Raw genomic sequence first — 24,095 nt, forward strand, 5'->3', positions numbered from 1 at the left:
ATGGATGACACAGTTCAGGAGTATTGGCATGTGGAAGCCCTGTATTCAATCCCCAGCACAAAGCCAAAAAGAAAAGTTTCTGGGGCTAAGGTTGTATCTCAGTGGTGGAGTGCTTGCCTTGCACATATGAGCCACTGGGTTTGATCCTCAGCACTACATAAAAATAAATAAAGGTACTGTGTCCATCTACAGCTAAAAATATTTTTTTTAAAAAAAGTTTCTGGAGATTGGCTGCACAATGTGAATGCACTTAACACTACTGAACTATACATTTAAAATGGTTAAGATGGTAATTTTACAAATAAAAAAATAAAAATACATTTAAAAATTTTTAAAAAGTTTAGAAATAAAAAAGATGACAATTTTTTGGCAAAGTTGCAGTGGAATTCAGGATTGTGAATGCTATGCAAGTGCTCTATACTGTATTATATTCATAGATCTATGATGGCAAATTTTATGTATAATTTACCACAATTAAAAAAACAAAACAAAACAACCCTCAAAAACATGAGACCAATCTGCATTCTACTCCCAACTATCTGTGTCATCTTCAGCAACAGCTCATCTGGCACTTCAAGTTTCTCACTTAAGTAATGAAAAATGTGACTTCTTCTTATTTTTTTTTTTTTTTTGTATTGGGGTTTGAACCTAGGGGTATTCTACCACTGAACTACATCCCCAGCCCTTTTTATTTTGAGACAGGGTCTAAGTTTTCCAGACTGGCCTTAAACAGCCCTTTTCTAGATCAGGAGGTTCCGGGTATAAGAGCAATAAAGTCAATATCTAGACAACTTTTGATGTTATTTGCTAATATGTTTACTACCTTATTTTATACCTCTTCTAAAATATATTAATGTTATTCATTTTATTATTAGAGCAGATCCATGTGGAAAGATAGGTAAGAAATGAATACAACTTGACTCTGATATTATGTATAGTAATACGTACATAGATAAGACAAGTGGGTTAGCGTACTAAGTGCTTTATCTCACACTGTGCAATTTATTTATTTATTTATTTATTTTTTTTTTTTTTGATGCTGGGGATTGAACTCAGAGGCTCTTTACCATTGAGTCACATCCCCAGCCCTTTTAAATTTTTTTTTTTTTAATTTATTTTGAGCAGGATCTCACTGAGTTCCTGAGGCTGGGGGCCTCAAACTTGTGATCCTCCTGCCTCAGCCTTACAAGTTGCTGGAATTACACACTTGTGCCACCACACCTGGCATGATTAAAAAAAAAAAAAGGCACTGACTTGGTACTATTTTTACATGATAGTTTAGTGAGGTATTCTCTGCCACACAGTCATTGTGGGAAAAGCTAGCACTGAATCTAGGATGTCTCAGTAAGAGACAGTATACACTTTTTATAATAACTTGCCTGCTTGACTTCAAATAGACCCATCTGTTTTTAAAAAAATAAAATAATTATCTGCCTCTTAATTTAGTGGACTAAGGAGAAACGGACCGAGGAATTCCAACCCTGCCTGCCCCCCAGAGCTGTCATTTGCTTAAGCCCTCCTTCCCACACCATCCTAGTTTGTAGTCTTAATGATAATAAGAACCCCACTGACTCCTGCTGGACAGAGAAAATACACTCCCCAATTCATTCTGACCCTTCTCTTCCAATTGCAACCCACTAAATATTTCTGTTGCAGACAATGTCTGCAACAGAGGTAAGTATAAAGACTTATACTTACTTAAGCTTGAGTTGTATTTAAGATATAGGGAGGTGCTGGGGTTGTGGCTCAGTGATAGAGCGGTTGCCTCACATGTATGAGGCACTGGGTTGGATCCTCAACACCATATAAAAATAAATAAAATGAAAATATTGTGTCCATCTACAACTAAAAATAGTTTTTAAAATGTAGGGGGAAATGACAATCATTTGTAGTTCTATTACGGTAAAAAGATGACCAAGTAAATAGTTTATTTTACTATCACTGGAATAAGTGAAGCTTGTATAAGTTTAAATAAATGCATCTTCAAGGAAAAAGTAGTGGGATTTCTGTTAAATCTTTTATATCAACTGATATAATTTTATTTACATCATCATCATTAGTAGCAGTATTTGCAGTGCTAGGAACTGAACCTAGGGGTACTTTTACTACTGAGCTTTATCACTAGCCTTTTTTTTCCTTCAAATTTTATTTTGAGATAAAGCCTTGATCTTGCTATCCTCCTGCCTCAGCCTTCTAAATGACTGGGTTTAGTGTGCCCAATTGGCCATTAATGATATTTAAAACTATGTCAGTTAGTCCACTGTGGTGGTACACACTTGCAAGTTCAAGGCCAGCCTTAGCAATTTAGCAAGAGCCTCAGCAACTTAAAGAACTAGGGATGTAGCTCAGTGGTAAAGTACCCCTGGTGGTTCAATCCGCAATCCCCGCCCTCCAAAGATATATACATATATATACATAAAATATATATGTATATATATGATAAATGTTCATACTGCTTCATGACTCATGTAGTTATCTGAATAATGTTTCAAGAGCATTCAAAATAACAAAGATCAAAAAGTCTTTAACATATCAAAGTCAATTTTTAGGTTTATTAGAACTAAAAGAATTTTAATCTTTTGGAGGAAGATGGTCAAGAGCTTTATATACATGATTATAGATAAAGTACCTAAAAGTCCATTCAGTTTGAAACCTTTTCTTTAATCTTCACTGTTGCTGGCAAGTACTATAGTACTCCATCACCTTAAATGAAAACTAATATTTTTTTATCCTTTTCTTAAAAAGTAGGTTAAATGCATTTATTCTACATTATTTACTACACTTCCTATATTTATAGTATTAGGGTGCCATTTATTCAAAGTTTATTTAATAAAATGACCCCTTCATATTTTCATATACAAAAGTTATAAAACAATCTAAAACCAAACTATTTCAACTACAAAACTTATAGATTCTACACACAATGATGTTAGACTCTGTTGTTCTTTGTCTCGAATAGAGTATAAATTCATTTTAATTAATAAATAAATGAATCTTATGGAGATTCTGATTAGAACAAGTCAATTGTGAAAATATCTTAAAATGGGAATGGTTGGGGGTGTGGCTCACTGGTAGAGCACTTTACTACAGTGCCCAAGGTCCTGGGTTCAATCCCCAACATCATGAAAAAAGAGGTGGTGGAGGGATAAAACCAACTGATTTCAGATGATGTGATGAAATTACTGTTACTTTCATTTAAGTGTGATAACAGTATGTTACAGCCAGGCATGGTGGTGCACAACTAAATTCCCAGCAGCTTGAGAGGCTGAAGCAGGAGAATTGCAAGTTCAAAGCCAGCTTCAGCAACTTACCAAGCCCCTAAGCAACTTTGTGAGACCCCATCTCAAAATAAAAAATAAAAAGGGCTGGGATGCTGGTCAGTAATTAAGCACTGGATTCAATCCCTGGTACCTATATATATTTGTTAAAGCATATTATAATATAATGGTATTTGCAAAGTACAGTCATATACTACAGAAATACATTTCAGACAAAGGACCACATATATAGTAGTGGTTGTAACAGAGTTGAAAAATTCCTATTTTCTAGAGACATCTCAGCCATCCTAACGTGCAAGTACAATATATTACACTCATGTGTTTGTGGTGATGTAACATAAACCAACCTGCTTAGTTGCTAGTCATATGAAAGTATAGCATACACAATTAGTCACAGTATATAATACTTGATAACTTTTTTCACTATTTTAGGATGTATTCCTTTTACTTATAAAAATGTTTCATAAGGGGCTGTGGTTGTGGCTCAGCAATAGAGTGCTCGTCTAGCATGGGTGAGGCCCTGGGTTCGGTCCTTAGCACCACATAAAAATAAATAAATAAAATAAAAGTATCGTGTCCAACTACAACTAAAAAATACTTTTTAAAAAGAGAGAGAGAGAGAGAGAGAGAGAGAGAGAGAGAGAGAGAGAGAGAGAGAGAGCAGAGAGAGAGAGAGAGTTTTTTTAATATTTATTTTTCAGTTTTTGGTGGACACAACATCTTTATTTTATTTTTATGTGGTGCTGAGGATCGAACCCAGCGCCCCACGGATGCCAGGTGAGCATGTTACCGCTTGAGCCACATCCCCAGCCCCCTAAAAAATATTTTTAAAAAATGTTTCATAAAACAGTTTGGCATGTCAAACCCAAAGCAACCTCATATCAAACATTTCATATTTACCAAGTCTCTTGATTGCATTAGTCGGCCATGTTGAGTGACTGACCTATACCATGTAGGTTTATATAAGTATATGTCTTCATGTTTGCAAAATGAGACTGCCTAAAAATATATTTCTCAGATTATATTCTCACTGTTAAGCAATGCATTACTATAATTAAGTTTAGATGAGGTCATGAAGGTTAAGAGCCTCCTGATGGGATTAATGTCCTTTTAAGTAGAGGAAGAAAGACTAGAGCATTTATGTACCACTCCGAACCCCTAATGCCATATGAGGACAGAGGGAAGACAGCCATCTTCAGGGCCCTCATGGGGAAGTGGTCTCCCTGATTTTGGACTTCCTAGCTTCCAGAAACGTGTGAAATAAATATCTGTTATTTAAGTCACTCTGTGATATTTTGTTACAGGAGACTAAGCCAACTAATAGACACAGTAAAAGTTACATTTAAAAACCATCCTTATCTGTTGGATATATATTGAAGTATTTATAGATCATGATATATAGGCTGTCTGGCATTTACTTTGAAGTACTGTAGCAAAAAAAAAGTTGTGGAAAATATGCAACAAAATTGGAAAAGTGGTGATGGATACATGAAGGTTCATTACACTGTTATCTTCACTTTTGGTATATTTGAAATTTTTCATAATAAGAGATTAATTTAGCGAGGTTTTAAGCAACTTAGTGAAACCCTGTCTCAAAATAAAAGAGAGCTAGGGATGTAGCTCAGTGGTAAATTGCCCTTGAGTTAAATCCACAGTGGTCCCCTATGCTAAAGGGGTTGTGGGGGGGGGGGCGTGAATGAGCTAGAATCATATGAGATACTAAACAAAACTTAGTGGTTAGGTTTTTCTTGCTTTTTTAAAACAGCCATTCATACCTTTCTGCAATGACGTTTGACTTGATTCATCTTGTGTATTTTCTTTCTGAGCACTCACTAGATCTGCAATCAGAACCTCAAGTGATATATAGTTGCTCCCAGACGTCTGAATTTTTTCCTCCATTATTTTCTTAATGTCCCTGAAACTGAATCCCATTCGTATGGCTTCTTGTACCATAGAATTCTGGAAGATGGTATCATCTGAAATGAAAATTGGGAGGTAAAATAATAGAATTAAAATAAATATTATTATTTTTTTGTATTATTATTGTTTTTTTGTGGTGCTGGGGATTGAACCTAGGGCCTTGTGCATGTGAGGCACTCTACCAACTGAGCTATATCCCCAGCTCCCAAAATAAATATTATTAAAACAACCCAATAGTAAATTAGTTTAAAAAACTGAACAGCAAGCAACCAGGTACAGTGGCACACACCTGTAATCCCAGTAGTTTGGGAGGCTGAGGTAGGAGGATCATGAGTTCAAAGCCAGCCTCAGCAACAGTGAGGTGCTAAGCAACTCAGTGAGACGCTATCTCTAAAAAAAATACAGATATAGGGCTGGGGATGTGCTCAGTGACTGAGCACTCTGAGTTCAATCCCCGGTACCAAAAATAATAATAATTAAAAAAATTAAACAGCAAGCAAAAAATAAAACAAACCAATAACTCCAAACCATTAAACCAAAGCTGCTTTGGAAGGAAAATTTTTCTGAAATATTCAGGCACTGAAGGATCACTTTCAGAATCTTATTAAAAAATTAACTGTAAACGCAGTAAGTATGTATTTTTTAACACTATGGATTATTCAAGTTGAGGGTTTTAAAGACAGTGATAGAAGGCAGGAGCAGTGGAACATGCCTGTCATCCCAGAGGCTCGGGAGGCTGAGGCAGGAGGATTGAAAGTTCAAAGCCAGCCTCAGAAATTTAGTGAGGCCCTAAGCAATGCAGTGCTCAAAATAAAATACAAAAAAAGGACTGGGGATGTGGCTCAGTGGTTAAGTGCCCCTGGGTTCAATCCCAGGTTCCAAAAAAAGAGGACAGTGATAAGGCCAGGAATGTAGTTCAATGGTAGAGTGCTTGCCTAGCATCAGTGAGGCCCTGGGTTCCATCCCTAGCATGACAAAACAAAAACAAAATATTAAAATACAACAGTGTAAAAGAAGGCAAACAGGTAAGAAAAGTGTTTTGCAAAGCTGAATATTTTTCAAATCAGTTGTACAAATTAACCAAAGGTACTTAAAAAGTGGATATTATTGCTGAGTCATTATCAATGTTTTTTTAAAAAGTCATGGAAAATTGGGGAAGTCCCAGTCTGTGACATCAAATGTCTGTTTGCTAGGTGTCAGAGTTAGTTTCTATCTAAGGGGGTTAGATTACATAAGACAAGAAAGTTAATGGAAATTCACTGTTCTAATACTCAAAGTAGAATATAGCATATATAGGGCAATCCTTAGGGAGGAGAACTGCAGCTGGGCACAGAGATACATGCCTATAATCAATTTATAGGCAGACAAATTTCAAGTTCAAGGCTAGCTTTGGCAACTTAGTGAGATCCTGACTCAAAATAAAAAAATAAAATAAAAAGGGCTGGGGATGTAGCTCAGTGGAAGAATGCCCCTGAGTTTGCAATTCCCACTACTGAAAAAAGAGAGAGAGAGAGAGAGAGAGAGAGAGAGAGAGAGAGAGAGAGAGAGAACACAGTTGTACTGATTCATCAATTCTACTCCTGGTTATTAGAAACCAGTACTTATCTCTGCCAAAGAAATGCACATGAATATTCATAACACCATTATTTATAATAACCCCAAACTAGAAACAATTCAAATGTCCATCATCAGGTAAATGAATAAATTCTGGTATATTAAAATACAACATAGAATAAAAAAGAACAAACTACTGCCACGAACAACATGGATGAATCTCATAGATACAGAAAGCAAAATTCATCAAAATGATGAACCAGACATAAGAGTATATACTAAGAAGTTCAAAACTGAACTATGGTAATAGGGAAAATTAATTTATGGTTATAGAAGCCAGAATATAACTTGTGGGTGGATACTGAATGGGAAGCAGCCTGAAGGATCTTTCTGGGACAGAAGAAATGCTCTATATCTTGATCTACATGATGGTTACACAGTATATATACATGTTAAATTCGAGTTGAAAATTTAAGATTAGTGTACTTTAAAGCATTTTACTGTCTGTATATTATACCTCAATAAATATTTATTTAATTGTTTGCAGTGATAGGGATTGAACCCAGGTTTTTGTGCATGCTAGGCAAGTGCTGGTACCATTAGTATTAAATACTAATAAATTTAGTATTTTTATTCATTCAATGACTCTTTCATATTTCTACGGAGCAGAAAATATGCAATGGTTAAATACAACATCAAAAGTATAAGCAATAAGCTAGGAATAAAGGTATATTCCTGTAATCCCAGACATGGGAAGCTGAGATAGAAGACTGCAAGTTTGAGGCCAGTGTTGGCAACTCAAAATTAAAAAAAAAAAAAAAAGTGCTGGGGATATAGCTTGGTTGTAAAGTGCCCTTGTTCCTCACCCTAAAAAAGCATAAGCAAGAAAAGGAAAAATTGGACTTCATCAAAATTAAACACTTTGTACATTGTACTTCTAAGGATACCAACAAGAAAATGAAAAACAACCTACAGAATGAGAGAAAATATTTCAAAATCATAAATCTGGAAAATACACACACACATATAAAGAATTATAATATATAATGAGTTCTTACAGTTCAATAATAAAAGACAACCTAACTAAAAAAGGTCAAAGGAGATGAACAGACATTTCTCTAAAGAAGATTTTACAAAGAATCAATAAACACAAGAAAAGATATTCAACATCAATGGCTATGGAGGAAGAGCAAAACAAAACCGAGTACCACATCAACCTGATAGAATGGCTATAAAAAAGAGGACAGACAATAACAAATGTTAGCAAAGATGTGGAGAACTGGAACTCTTACACACTGCTGGTAGAAATGTTAAAGGATGTAGCCACTTTGGAAAACTTTATGGTAGTCCATTATAAGGTTAAACATAGTACTGCGTGCAGTGGTGCATGTCTGTAATCCAATCGACTTGAGAGGCTGAGGTAGAAGGATCTCAAGTTCAAAGTCAGCCTCAGCAGTTCAGTGAGACCCTTAGTAACTTAACAAGAACCTTTCTCAGAATAAAAAAAAATTAAGGTATTATCTATACAATGAAATATTTTTCACCACAAAATATAATGAAGAATGAAGTACTCATATATGCTACAACATGGATGACACCTGTGACCATATATCGCATGATTCTATTTATATTAAATTTTCAAAATAGGAAAAATCATGGAAACACAAAATAGATTAGTGATTGCCTGTGCCTGGTAGTAGAAGACTGAAAATGACTGCTGATGGGTCAGTATGGGGTTTACTTCTTTTGTGATGATAATGTTGTGCAATTAAATAGTGATGGTTGTTCAACCTTATGAATTTACTAAAAAACAGTGAATTACACACTTTTAATGGTGAAACTTAAGATATATAAATTATATCTCAATTTGAAGATATTAATTCTAACCTAGAACAAAAGTTTCATTCATCATAAAATAATAAATACTGTAACAATGATTAAATACCCAAAATTATTAACATTTACATTATTGATTCTTTCTGAATAACTTTAAAAATATATGCTATACCCTTGGGCTGTGGATATGGCTCAGTAGTACAGCACTTGGCCTAGAATGTTTGAGGTCCTGGGTTCAATCTTCAGTACCCCCGATACACACATATACATTCACATGCTACACAGATTTTTTTTTTTTTTTGGCAGTACTAGGAATTGAACCCAGGGTCTCATACATGCTAATTAATCTCTCTACCACTAAGTCACATCTCTGATATCTCTTTATTTATTTATTGGTACCAGGGAATGAATCCAGGGGTGTTTAACCACTGAGCCACATCCCCAGCCCTTTTTGTATTTTATTTAGAGAAAAGGGCTCGCTGAGTTGCTTAGGACCTTGCTAAGTTGTTGAGCCTGGCTTTGAACTTGTGATCCCCCTGCATCAGCCTCCTGCTGGGATCACAGGCATGCACCACTGTGCTGGGCTCAACATTCTTTTTTTAGAAAATTAATTTTTTTAATATTATTTTTTAGTTGTAGTTGGACACAATACCTTTATTTGTTTATTTTTATGTGGTGCTGAGGATCAAACCCAGAGCCTCACACATGCTAGTGCAAGCCTTCTACCACTGAGCCACAACCCCAGCCCCTAGAAAATGAATTTTTTTATATAGAATTGTGCTGACCCAGAATCAAGCAACCCTCTCACTTCAGCCTCCCAAATAGCTAGGACTATAGGCACATGCCATAGTGCCCAGATTATACTAATATTAATATAGAAAGACCTGATTAAATTTATAAGCACTTCATTAAATTCTTAAATTTATAGCAATCTCATCTCTAACAAATATACTATGATATTATGAAAGACTATGTTTAGTTTTTCAACCCATAAATAACAACTATAATAAATTGGCAGTGAAATTAAAAGTATATTAATTTTAATAAGCATATTTACCAATTCTTTTAGTTAGTGATGGCATTTTTTCTCCAGTTCTTACCTAAAATAGAAATATAAATTGTAAATAAGAATTCTTTATGGTAGTAGGCAATTATCTCAATTTGAAAAGTTACATTCATCAAAAATTTAAAGGGACTGGGGATGTGGCTCAAGCAGCAGCGCGCTCGCCTGGCATGCGTGCAGCCCGGGTTCGATCCTCAGCACCACATACAAACAAAGATGTTGTGTCCGCCGAAAAACTAAAAATAAATATTAAAATTCTCAAAAAATTGAAATAAATTGACGTTACTCCAATTAAAAATATGAATATTCAGAAGAGACAAAACTTGATAAAGTTAAAACATATCTAATCCAATCTTTTCACTTCACAAACAAGAAACTGAGGCCCAAGGAGATTAAATGACTTCATGGAGATAATGTAATTAAGGCTGGAGTCATCCCAACAACTCTGGTCTCTCATTCTAGATCAGGAGTCTTTCCATGTATTACTAACATCCAGTTTATCCTATCAATTTAGATACCTTTTCTTTTTCTTTTTGATTTGTAGTACTGGGGATTGAACCCAAGATCTCACACATGCAAAGACATGTGTTCTACCACTGAGCTATACCCCAACTTTTTGTTTGTTTTGTTTTGAGACTATTCTCACTAAGTTGCCCAGACTGGTCATGGACTTTATGGTTCTTCTGTCTCAAGCTTCTGAGTAGCTGGGACAACAGGCATGTACCACCATACCCAGCCTAGATACATTTTGAGATTTTAAATATTATCTGCAAAAAGGTTAAAACTACTTATGAATGCAAAGTATATTATACAAAGATAATTTCAAGAGAGTAAGGGACTTCAGGGACTTCAATATTTTGGTTCTTCAATCCCATTTTTGTCTACAGTGATACTCAAAGTCATTTCATCCCAATCCCCTTTTCACAAATTTGGTTCAAGAATATAAATCTCCCCTTGAGTTCTCCCCTTTAAATTTCACTACACATTATTAACTTATGATACTATACGGAGAATTTTACATGAGGAAACAATTGTAAAACAAATTATACACTATTCAAAAATACATATTATATAACAAGGGACTTACCAGAGTCTCTTCAAGTGAATGTGTTAAATGGATATTGTTTATGTATTCTTGTCCCTTTTCTTCCAACAGATATTTACACCTAAACAATATAATAACACTAAACTTTAGTAGCTGATAAATTAGTAAAGATAGAATCTCCATCATGTTAATTCCATTAATTGCTTTCTGTTATTTCTAAGGAGCCACAAAAAGTAAAAGGTTGCCCAATGCCCTACCCAACTGTCATTTTAAGGTTAAAAAATTTTTCCATTTCTTATGTTACTTATGCTAATAGATAAGACTTGGTAGAACAAAAAATACCAACCTGAGAACTTTCAACTTTTAAGCATGAATTATTGAATTAGCACCTTGACTTATTTTTTAAAGTTTAAAGTTGTCACTCCTTTTAATAGGCCTTTATTTAGAGGATTAACAAGTTGTATGTACATTTAAAAATCTTCATTTTCAAGCTTTCCTTTTAAGGTCGTTTAAGGGTAAGGTGTCTTTTCAAATGATCACCCACCCTCAAGTTTTAAGCTGTCATTTTGTGGGACAGAAATTCACATCACTTATTATACCTGAGTACATTATTTTAAAGAGGCAAGATGGAAAAGAGACATTTAGGGGTATATCATCATCCTAATATGCCACTTACAGTAAGAAGCATGATTATTTAATATACCACCTAAAACTGCTAATTAATTATGACCCACCACCAGATGTGTCCTGATTTCAGAGGTCTTTAAATAGTGGCGCACACCTGAAATGCCAGCAGCTCAGGAAACAGGAGGATTGCAAGTTCAAAGACAGCCTCAGCAAAAGTGAGGTGCTAAGCAACTCACTGAGACCCTGTCTCTAAATAAAATATAAAGTAGGGCTGGGGATGTGGCTCAGTGGTTGAGTGTCCCTGAGTTCAATCCCTGGTTCCCCCCTCTCCACAAAAAAAGAATTAGTGAAATCCATTAGTATTTCCTAGGGCATATGATAGCTTCTTCAAAACTCTCCTTGGCAACACAAGTTCTCTTAAGCCTCTCATAAAAGAGCCTACTTCCAATAAATAAAAAAGTATACAATTTCTAATTTGGTGTTTAGAAATGGGACAATCTGAATGTCACAGATATTCAGACATATATACATTGAATGTTTTGGCCACAAGAGGCAGCTTAGGTAATTTTTTTAATAATGCAGGTGATCCCACTTTAATAAACATTGTACAGATTTCAAGCCTTACACAGCAAAGGCAAAAATAGTTGAGGTGAAAAGTAATTCAAATCTTTCCATTGTATATTGTCCAACTTGCCTGTTACTGAATGAACAGTTAAGCATCTTCCTTGGGGCTGGGGATGTAGCTCAATGGTAGAGCACCTGACTAGCATACATGAGGTCCTGGGTTACATCCCAGGCATCACATAAAAAAATAATTAAACATCTTACCCTGGATACCACTTGGCATGCTGTTCCCAAGGGTCTTCACTGGGCTTCCAATCCGTTAGCCCTCCTCCACAATGAAAGCACTTTACTTTATCACCTTCACCTAAGGAAACACCAGTACAAATACATGTATTTGTGCATTTAGAAGCTTATACAAAAATATCTGTTCTAACACCTACAACTTAAACATATCTAAATTACATAAAAATCTCAGCACTTTCATATTTGCATCTAAGTAGTAGATAAGCCCCCCCCCCCAGTACCAGGAATTGAACCAAGAGGCGATTCACCACTGAACTATATCCCTAGTCCTTTTTATTTTGAGACAGGGTCCCATTCAGTTGCTGAGGCTGGCCTTTAACTTGCCATCCTCATGCCTCAGGCTTCTAAGCCCCTGGGATTACAGGCATGCACCACCATGTCAGGCTGATCTTTATTTATTTTAGGAGGAAATACACATGGAACTCAATGAGTTGATCTGAGATATTTAACAAAAGACAACTAAAAAATAAAAGTGACCTTTTTTTTTTTTTTTTTTTTTTTGGTAACAGAATTGAACCCAGGGGAGCGTCACCACTACACCACATCTCCAGCCCTTTTTATTTTTTATTTTGAGACAGGGTCTCACTGATTTGCTTAGAGCTTCACTAGATTTCCGAGGCTGGCCTCAAACTTGTGATCCTCTTGCCTCAGCCTACCAAGTCACTGGGATTACAGGTATATGTTACAGCACCCAACTAATACTGACCAATTTTTATGTTAAAACTAATTGTTATATTATTTTTAATGTGTGTTACTTGAGCTATTAATATTGCATTTATTTTATCAAATTATAAAACTTTAAAATAAATTATGTTCCAAGCATTAATAACAACAAAGTTCAGCAATGAAATTACAAGATAAGTTGCTCTAAGGTGATAGCTGCATGACTCTAAGCAAACTTTTAAGACATATGATGATTACTATATAAATGAAAGTTTTTGAAATAACTTGTATTTTGCATTTTGGCATTATTCAATCCTAAAATTAATGGGTCAGACATATAATAACCATAAAAAATATTTCTGGAACCCATTGCACTAATGACCCCTCCTGACACATCCACAACATCTATCTGAAAAGCATTCATTTGAAGCAAAAATACAATACAGGGAAGCTTTCAAATATATAGTTGATATACAGGCTAAACAAAACTCTTTTTTTTAGTTGTAGGTGGACACAATACCTTTATTTATCTTTTTATGTGGTGCTGATAATCAAACCCAGCGTCTCGCACATACCAGGCAAGTGCTCTACCGCTGAGCCACAACCCCAGCCCCCAAAACTAAACTCTTAAATGTTAATTCTTTCTACAGGGTTGTCATGAAGCTTAGAGAAAATTCATGTAATATGTACTGAGCACATGTAGTAGATGCTCAAAAAATGATAGCTAGTGTTACTATTAGACCCATTTTATATCAGCGATATATATCATTTGCCTATTTTCACACTCTTAAAAAACATTTACATGACCATAAACATGATTCATAACATGGTAGTCTCTCTCTCTCTCTCTTTCTTATTTTTGCAGTACTGATAATTAAACCTAGAGCCTTGTGTGTGCTAGGCTACTACTGAGCTACATTCCCAGCCCTCATGGTAGACTTTTTTTACATAAATTTAGTAGTGACATTACAGATTCAACATAAGAGATCAGAGAATAATACTGATATAAATAAGCACACCAGCTTATACCAAAATATTTACCAGTTCAGGGGGTTAAAGGCATCTCTTAATTTTTTAAGAGCCCTGGAATAGTTGGAAAGTTATTTATTGGTTATGTTTACCTAAAGCATAAAATCCAGCTCTTGCAAGCTGCTCCTTGTTAACTGAGTATATCCACGTCCCAAAAGTAATGATCCGTGCTTCATACTCTGCCATGGCTGGATTTCTTGGTGGATTTGTTGGATTTGGGAAATTCCTATCAGAACTTACAACATCAGATTCACTTCGAACATTAATGTTCCGGCCCAAAACAAAGAAGCAGTTAGGAAAGTGCCGCCTGTGTTCTGACCAGGCACGATCACAAGGTTCCCAATTTTTCAGTTTTCCACCACAACAAAAGCATTGTACTTGATCATCAATACCTGTGTAGTAGAGTCCAGCACTAGCTAACTCTCTGGGGGTTAAGTGGGCATAGTCTGGCCAGTTCTGAAATGACTTCAATCTAGCTTCTTCACTACACATGGCAGGGTTCCTTGGGTATATGGTGTCTGATATATCTACAACCTGTCCGGTTCTCAAAAGATAGTCTGCATGAGTCTCAGATGGCCTGTCTAAACCAAAATGATTTCTGCTTCCAAGATAGTTTTCAACTCTGTACCGACCATTTTGGACACCAGGATTTGTAGGTTGTGCAGCACTATTTTCAAAATAAAAGCCGTTGATAAATCTGCAATTTGGGGATACTTTCCTGTGTCTTCCAATTGCTGAGTCTCCATATTGCCATCTATCTACTGCCGCATGACAACTAAAGCACCGCACAGTATCTCCTTCACCAGTATAAAGAAAACCTGCTCGTGCCAGTGTTGATGCTGAAACAGGGCTACTACTTGGAAAATTAGCAAAAGTTTTTAATCTATTAAACTCTTCTACAAATTCTTCATCTTTATTGATGTCTGCAGGTACACAAGTTTTAGCTCCTTCAATACTGTTAAAAGTCATCTTCTCTTGAAAATAGGATTTGTCCACCTTTTCTAAAAAGAGAACATTACATTAGGAAATCCAAAATGTGAAACATAAGCAATACACTTTTGATATTAGGAACTAACAAATTATTGACTAAAAATAACTACACAATCACTAAAACACTTTCTAATTCTAAATACTAGAATTCTACATTACCACATCATTCAAATCATATAATCTGGTATTTATTTTTTTCTCTTTCTTTTTTGGTGATGCTGGAGATTGAGCTTCATACATGCAAGATAAGCACCTTACCACTAGAGCTACATCCCCAATTCTTTTTTTTAATTCTCTCTGCTCTTTCTAGACATGCTAGGCAAGTACTCTACCACTAAGCCACATCCCTAGTTCTTTAGTATTTTTGAGACAGTCTTTCTAAATTGCCCAGGTGGGCCTAAAATTTGGGATTCTCCTACCTCAGTCACCTGAGTAGCTGAGATTACAGGCATGGACCACTGTACCTGGCCTGTTTTCTCTTTTTGAGGAAAGTAATATTTAAGCAAGAAGAACAAACTATTAAATTCTTATTTTTATATAAATATGAAAACTGTGATACCGAATATATTATAATTATTAAACATCTAAAATCATTTTTAATTAGGAAAAACACGAAAGAAGCACAAAATATGCAGATTCTTAAAGTCTATGCATAACTGTTATAATGGATCATTGTATATTCAAGGTATCAAAGTTCAGTTTTTACAACTGAAAGAGAAACGAATGTTTAGAATGTTAATGAATTAATTTCTAATATTTCCTTACTTTTTTGCTTAGCAAAAAATAAGGTATTCACAATATTGGTTCCATTATTTAAAAGCATCAAATACTCCTAATTTTTCTGCATAAATAAACAAGAGTCTATTTTTATTGGAATCAGATCACTCCAGATAGCTATAGATATAGCCATATAAAATACTGCCCTCTAGAGGGTGGCTCAAGAAAAATCCTAAGTATTTGCAGACCTTAATTGCAGACAGTTTTGCTACCAACTTCCCATGGCCAAGGAACAATCTGTTCAAATAGGAGAGAATTTGGCAGCCTCATTAGTGCTGCTAAATTACAGCTGTGTAATATTTAACCCAGATAAAATACTAAAAGGAGCCACTTAGGTTATGAGAAGATAGCAAAATAATTTATCCTCCAAACCTGGACACTTTGAAAGTGAAAAATGATGCTACTAATAATTATATAAAAACAAAAAGCATTTATCAGGTTTTCCCCAGGCAAACCAGAGTAAGTAGTCACTCCAGCTATGAGGTAAACCTGGTTCTCCAGAATCTTCCACATTGCCTGATACTGTGTTCAGTTTATTCTTGTCAGATGAAAAAGAAAAGGGTCACAAAAAAACTCAACAGCACAAAATAAAAACAAAACAAAAAACCCAACAACCAATTAAAATATGGGTGAATGACCTTAATAGATATTTATCAAAAGAGGATATACAAACAGCCAACAAGCATATGAAAACATGTTTAACATCACTATAATCATCAAGAGAAATGCAAATCAAAACCACATGAAAGGCTGGGATGCAGATAAGTGGCAAAGTGTCTGCCTCACATTCATACAGCTGTGGGCTTGACCCCCAGTTCCAAAAGACAAAAAAAAAAAAAAAAGATAAAAAAAAAACCACACATGAAATATCACCTCACACCTTAAGTTAGGATGGCTATTAACTAAAAGACAAAAAACAATAAATACTGGTGAGGATATATGGAAAGGAGAACTCTCACTGTGGTGGAAATGTAAACCAGTATCATTTTCGAAAACAATATGCAGACTCCTCAAAAAAAAAAAAAACAAACAGATCTACCATATGGTCTAGCAATCTTACTACTGGTGAAATCACTATGTTAAAGAGACTTGCAGGTTTATACAGCACTCTTCACAACAGTCACGATATGGAATCAACATAGTTGCCCATTGCTGGATGAATGAACAAAAATGAATGAACACACTCACACACACACACACCTCTCACAGGGTACAATTTGAAAGGAGAAATAACTTCTAATGTTTTATAGGGTTAACATGGTACATAACAATTAGCTGAATGTTTCAAAATAGCTAGAAGACAGGATTTTGAATGTTTCCTATGCAAAGAAAAATAAATGTCTGAGATGACAGGCAATTTTCCTGATCTGATCATTACACATTGTATACATGTAGTGAAATGCCATACTATACCCCATAAATAAATACATCAATTAAAAATTTTAAAATATTTTAAAAGGAATGGTTACAATGACTGTCTCTACTTCATATGTACAATGTTTTCTTAGAAATAATTATCCATATCTCTTCAATGAACTTCAGATTTTCTGAGCCTTGTCAATTTACACTGGGATTAATCCATATATTCCTCAAGAGCTAAGTTCAATCTGCATAAAGTAGATAATGACTTTTCATTAACATTTTACAGATATCTGAAAACATTCTGACATTAGCTTCAAAGTCCTTTGTTGAATCAGCAATAATAAACTGGATGATAAAAACCAAGATTCAAAGGAACAAAGACTGGCTGGCTGGCTAGTGAGATAAATTTTAATAGGGATAAGAGTAAAATCTTATATTTTGCTTTTACTTTTATTTTTTTAAGAGTGAACCATACATCAGTTTACTGCATTGTCAATTACAATATTCTGCTTTAATAAAAATCTGCAGCATAACTAAGGAAGATGGAGACTTGATTTGGAACAAAGTCATATGAAGGCAAACTTCCAGATTAAAAACCTTGGGATTTTAGTTAATTACAAATTCATTATAAGCCAACATTACACGGCTGCTAAAAAACTTACAACTTCAGGCTGCATTAGTGTCCAGATGTGCAACATCCAGGTCCAATTCAGCTACACTGGAATATTTCCTGTTCCAAACACATTTTAATGTCCTCAGAGAGCAATCAGTATGATGAAAATGATATCATATGAGGAACAGTTGGAAGAGCTGAGAATGTTTATCCCAAAGGGGGAAACATTTCTGAGGGAAAGAATATAGAGGATAGAATAACTACCTTAAGATATCTAAAAGGCTGTCATATGGAAAGAGGATCCAAATTCTGTGTAGCTTGAGGGCAAAATTAAGGTCAATAATTATAACCAGTACATTTTAACCCAATACAAGGATGAACCTTAAAACAATCAATAGTAGTACAAAATGGATTGGGTTGTCTTGTAGATTATGAGTTCCTCCTGTTACTGACAGGGACTTCAGACTAGGAGACTAAACATTTTCAAGTCTGTAATTATCCTGAAGAATAAGTGCTCAATATAATCCAAAACATGTGAAAATTACCCTCCCCGAAGGGATAAGTTTTATTTCTCAGGTCAATCAAAATAGAATTATAAAATCTAAGATCTTATTTCATAATGGTCAATATTTTGTGAGGTTCAAGTAGTCACCCCATTTCAAATAAAGCAGATCAAATTCTATCATTGAACAGGAGCAGGAGAATCTCTATTCAAAGCTTTCAAGAGGAGATGTCATCTTCTCGGGGGTTATTTCTATGATATTAGTTTAAATTCCACTGTTTTGAAAAGCATGTATTTATTTAGAAGCACTCAAATGAATGCTTAAACTCTCCAAAGGCTCATGCTCTGATAATGTGTATGTTATTCATTTGAGTGCTTCTGAATAAAATTAAAAGTGAAAGGCAGAAAGATAACTGTCAAAAGATTGAAAACTGGGGCTGGGAAGGCACCAAAAGAAAGGGGTGGGAAAGAATAAAAAAAAAAAGGATCCAAGAGACAAGATGGTAGAGAAATAATATTGCAGACAATGAGTATAACAGAGGGTACAGAATGTGAAAATGGAAGAAAAATGGGGTATGACTATTGGAGGAAGGTTATAAAGACTTTGGAAGTGAAAAAGTCTGAGTGCAATAAAGTATGCTGACATAACTTAAGGCTTCTCTGTGAAAGCATATTTAGAATATATCCACTAAGTAAGTTGAAGGGTAGGAAGTCAGGGAGAAAGATGTCAAAGAAAGCTTTGCCATGGGGTGGGTAGGCAGACAGGAATCTTGAGAGGAACAGTGGTTGGGAAAACTGCATTATGAAAGCCAGCAATGGTACAAAAAGGACCAGCAAGCAATGGTGCATGCTATATGAAGGGTTTGGAAGATTTTAAGATGGTGATATGTTGTGAGGACTTAAAATACACATGTACATACACACATTTAGCCTAGTCAATTGTGTGAAGAAAGCTATGGGCAGGTGACAGAGAGGGTTGATTGCTAATTTAGAAAGAAAGTGGGAAGGTTGTAGGGAGGACAGGCAGAGATAAACCCAGAAAATTCACCTAGCTGGTACCTGCACACAATAAAAAGTTTCTGTTTCTCCCAACTTCTTATTATTAAATTTTACAAACATGTAGCATAAAAGTTATTTTAATGGGGAAAATGATATAAAGTAGGATGTACACCAGACTGCCACTGTGTTAAAAGATGTACTTATGGAGCTGGGGTTGTGGCTCAGTGGTAGAACACTTGCCTAGCATGTGTGAAGCATTGGGTTTGATCCTCAGCACTACATAAAAATTAATAAATAAAATAAAGGTATTGTGTCCATCTACAACTAAAAAATAAAAATTAAAAAAAAAAGATGTACTTATGGACAAGACCCAGAGAGTGGTATTTTAAAAAAAGGAAAAATATGTCAAAATGGCCAGGCAACATCTGGCATGGTGGTACATGCCTGTAATCCAAGACTCAAGAGACTGAGGCAGGAGGACTGCAATTTTGAGGCCAGCCTCAGCAACTTAGTGAGACACTGTCTCATAAGAAAAAATAAAAAGGGCTAGAGGTATAGCTCAGTGGTAGAGCCCTCCTCTTACAAAAATAAAATAAAATTAAAAGATGGCAAGATTACAGGTAATCTCTATCTCCAAAATGCCTTTATTAGCACTGTTATTTAAAACCTCTCAAGCTGGCCCACTTGCCTGGGTCAGATGCCCACCAAATTGTAGGAGAGGTGGCAGAGAGCAAAGAGGTAGTTGGGAGTGCCACCCCCCCTAGCCTCTTAGCCAAGGCCATACAGTAGGACATGCATTGGAGAGCTCTAGGCCCAGACCCAAGTTGCCTCTGCTGGTGCTCAATCTCATGGATTGTAGGTGCCTAGGCCACAACACATATGCAAACTAGCTCACTGGCTCATACCCCCAAGAGGCAGCCCAGCACTTAGCATGAACTGAAGCCACTGTGGTCAGCGGCACCTGGCTTCCTAGAGATGAAGCGCAGGTTTGGTGCTGAATTTTGTTGGCTTTCACTAGAAAAAGCAAAATTTGGAAGTTTTGAGTTTTATGAATTATTGTAATATGTTCATAAGTTATATAATGTTGACATTTTAATTTTTGTTTTCTTTTTTATTTTTGGTACCAGGGATTGATTCCAGGGGCACTTTACCACTCAGCTACATCACAGCCCTTTTTTATTTTGCTTAGGGCCTCACTAAGTTGCTGAGGCTGAACTTGCTATCCTCCTGCCTCAGCCTTACAAGATGCTGGGATTACAGGAGAGTACGCCATTGCGCCCAGCTTAATGTTGAAATTTTAGTAGACTATGGAGACATCCAGTGAGACTTAAAAAAAAAAAAAAAACCTATAGAGCTGGGGTTGTGGCTCAGCAGTAGAGTGTTCACCTAGCACGTGAGGCCCTGGGTTCAATCCTCAACACCACATAAAAATAAATAAATAAATATAGATAGATAGATAGATATTGTGTTAAAAAAAAAACACCTATAAATAATGAAAGGCTATGACTGTGGCTCAATGGTAGAATGCATGCCTAGAATGGCAAGGGTATGAATTCAATCTGGAATATTGGGCAGGAGTAAGAAACCCTATGATAACTATCACAAAGTTGTTTCAATAGCCAACCCACTGTAAAGATTTTTCTAAAAAAGAAGGAAAAAAGCAGGCAACAGTGCCTTTGAAACTGGCATATTAATAGAGAAGATAAATGCTTTAACTGCATTTTGATTTGTTAACCACAGAAAAAGGCCATATATAATCAATGGTATGCCCCAAGACTTTAGACCTTCTATTAGAAATGTGGATATTCTTTTTTTGGTACTGGGGATTGAATCCAGGGGTGCTTTACCACTGAGTTACATCCCCAGCCCTTTTTATTTTTTTATCATTTTGAGACATAGTCTCACTGAGTTGCTTAAAGCCTATTTGAGGCTGGCCTCAAACTTGCAATCCTCCTATCTCAGAGCCTCCAAATTGCTAGAAATACAGGCATTCACCATTGAAGATGTGGCTGTTCTCCCAGAAACTTATGGCAGGGTTCATCTTTACAAACACAATGCTAAATATTCCCTAGAACTCCTCATCTGAGATGGTTTCAGCCTAAAGGAGATTCCACATGGCTTAAAGAAAGTCTCAGGGATCTTTATCTTGGATTGTTACAAGAGGTCTGGCTCATTGAACAGAGCGATTAACTGTTAATGATGACATTTTAGAAGTTAATGGTATAAAATCTTAAGGGAAGCATCTCAATCAAGGAACAGCCACGATGATTACAACCAACAGCAACCTCATCCTAACAATGAGACCAGTAAACCAGAATAACATTGCTGGGAACAGTTAGCCTTCAGGCGGCTGTTGCTAATCTACTACTGATAATAGCCCTTTTGGCCATCCATAGCAAATTGAGCCCAACTTTGAGCCAAAGGATGAAGACAGTGATGAAGATGACATTATTATTGAAGATAATGGTATGTCACTGCTAAAGCTGTTCCAACTGAAAGAAGCCTGGAATCTTTAACACAAATAGAACAAATTGTTTTGAGTCTGGAAAGAATGGTTTTATTCCTTCTAATTAAGTGAGCTTAGCAAGTGGTGCAAACATAAAATTTGAAACACATGCTCCAAATCACAAACTCCCAGAAGACGAACAATCATAACATGAAACCATCTTTTCAAAGTTTTCTAAGTAAGAATCCACAGGACTTATAAATTACGCTAGTATAAGAGCTTTTAAATCTCTGAGCCAATGACCTAGAATAGGCATGAGAACAACAATATTGCAACCTTAAAAATATATATTTTTGTACCAGGGATTGGACCCAGGGGCACTTAACCACTGAGCCACATTACCAGCTCTTTTTAAAAAATATTTTTATTTTGAGTCAAGGTCTCACTAAGTTACTTAGAGCCTCAATAAATTACTGAAGCTTGCTTTGAACTTGTGATCCTCCTGCTTCAGCCTCTGGTATTACAGCAATGCACCATCACACATGGCTTTAATATTATTAAAATAAATAAAATAGAAAGAGGACTAGAAGTTACCTAGGGCTGGGGAAGGGAATGACTGGGGAACAACTGCAATGGTTACAGGGTTTATTTCTGTAGTAATAAAAATGTCCTAAAGTTAGATAGTGGTGATGGTTGCACAACTCTGAATATGCTAAAAAAGGCACTGAACTGTATGTATGCTTTAAATATTTTTATTATTTATGTATTTATATTGTTGGTGCTGAGGATTGAACTCAGGGCTTCAAGCATGCTAAGCACATGTTCTACCACTATGAGACATTCACAGCTTTGCATTTATGCTATAATGTATCTTATAGTATTTGAGTTATATAGCTAAATAAAGCTTTTTAAAAACAGCAGTTTAAATTTTTTAGTAACCCTTCTTTTAAGGGTATTAGGGATAGAACCCAGGGGCACTCTACAACTGAGCTGCATACCAGCCCTTTTTATTTTTTATTTTCAGACAGGTTGCCTCAAAGTTGCCCAGGTTGGCCTCAAAGTTGCTATCCTCCTGCCTCAGCTTCCCAAGTTGCTGGGATTACAGGTATGTACTATTACATCCAGCTAGTATAACAAGTCTAAAACAAAAGGGCCTTTGCTAATTAAATTATGTGCTTTCCATTTGGAAAATATGATAGTACAACATTTTCATAATTATGTGAGAGGACTAGGTTATTTCTGTTTGAAGCCATTACACATTTTCCCCCCCACCCCCGGTACCAAGGATTGAATCCAAGGAAATATATCCCCAGCCCTTTTCATTTTTTTAAAAATTCTGAGACAGGATCTCATTATGTTGCCCAGACTCGCCTTGAACTTGTGATCTTCTTGCCTCTGCTTCAGAGTAGCAAGGATTACACAACCTGTTTGAAGCAGTTACATTTTTAACCTGTTTCACAGAGCCCAGTTTATTTTTCCTCTAACTACATTCTTTAAATTCTAATGTAAAAAAAATTTGATTGTATCTCTTTTGGTACTCTGATAACCTTGATTCTCATATTCCCAGTATTTTTATTTACAAATGTAGTTCTTCCGTTGCTAATAGCACAAATCATGCTTTTTCTTTGCTTTTTTAAAAAATTTTGATTTGTTATATATGACAACAGAATGCATTCCAATTCATATTACACATATAGAGCACAATTTTTCATATCTCTGGTTGTACACAAAGTAGAGCCACATCCTTTGTGTCTTCTTACATGTATTTAGAGTAATGATAACCATCGCATTCCACCAACTTTCCTACCCCTATGCACCCTCCATTCCCTTTTCCCCTTTGCCCTATCTAGAGCTTTTAAACCTCTGAGCCAATGACCTAGCATAGGCATTTGTTCATTTAAGGAATCACTCTTAAGTGCATTTTTTTCTTTATATTTATTTATTTTTTTAGTTTTCAGTGGACACAACATCTTTATTTTTTGTGGCTGAGGAGCGAACTCAGCGCCCCGCGCATGCCCGATGAGCGCGCTACCCCCTTGAGCCACATACCCAGCCCAAGTGCATTTTTTTCTAGCTTCTAAGAAATCAAAACAATTGGCTGCTTTTAAGGAATAGCTTTCCATGTTAATGAAGCCCTGAAGCTATGTTCCTGAATTATGAAGTCCTAGATAGTTATTCACATTGGTGTCTACCCTAAAGCTTATATGTTTATAAACTATTAGGTAAAATTTGTTTAAAAAAAAAAATAAGGGCCAGGTGTGGTAGTGTGTGCCTGTAATCCAGCTACTTGAGAGGCCGAGGCAGGAGGCTCCCAAGCTTGAGGTTATCCTGGGCAACACAGTGAGACCCTATCTCAAAATAAAATAAAAAGGGTTGGAGATATAGTTTAGTGGTAGAGTATAGCTGGGTTCAATTCCTAGTACCAAAACAAACAAGCCATTAATTTCACTGCCTCTGGTAATGTAAAAGCCTCTCTCCTTTAATTTTTGTCCTTATTCTCAGTCTTACTGGAAAACATTCCTTT

The 24,095-nt window shown here is 35.8% G+C and overlaps 1 protein-coding gene and 1 pseudogene across 6 annotated transcripts in view; one reads left to right on the plus strand and one right to left on the minus strand.

Moving 5' to 3' along the window:
* The window catches only part of Xiap (X-linked inhibitor of apoptosis), a 47,182-nt gene that overhangs the window by 7,511 nt on the left and 15,576 nt on the right, over positions 1-24,095 (minus strand). For all 6 annotated transcript variants that reach the window (XM_078034304.1, XM_005319340.5, XM_078034307.1 and 3 more), the window contains 5 exons: positions 13,975-14,883; positions 12,152-12,251; positions 10,739-10,817; positions 9,646-9,688; positions 5,054-5,254 (listed from right to left, as the gene is read on the minus strand). In XM_078034304.1, the coding sequence (XP_077890430.1) occupies positions 5,054-5,254; positions 9,646-9,688; positions 10,739-10,817; positions 12,152-12,251; positions 13,975-14,883 (1,332 nt within the window). The remainder of the gene's footprint in view (positions 1-5,053; positions 5,255-9,645; positions 9,689-10,738; positions 10,818-12,151; positions 12,252-13,974; positions 14,884-24,095) is intronic.
* On the plus strand, positions 20,101-21,780 carry LOC101972265 (partitioning defective 6 homolog beta pseudogene; annotated as a pseudogene).

This window comes from Ictidomys tridecemlineatus, chromosome X (assembly GCF_052094955.1).
Source record: "Ictidomys tridecemlineatus isolate mIctTri1 chromosome X, mIctTri1.hap1, whole genome shotgun sequence".
NCBI classification, from domain to species: Eukaryota; Metazoa; Chordata; class Mammalia; order Rodentia; family Sciuridae; genus Ictidomys; species Ictidomys tridecemlineatus.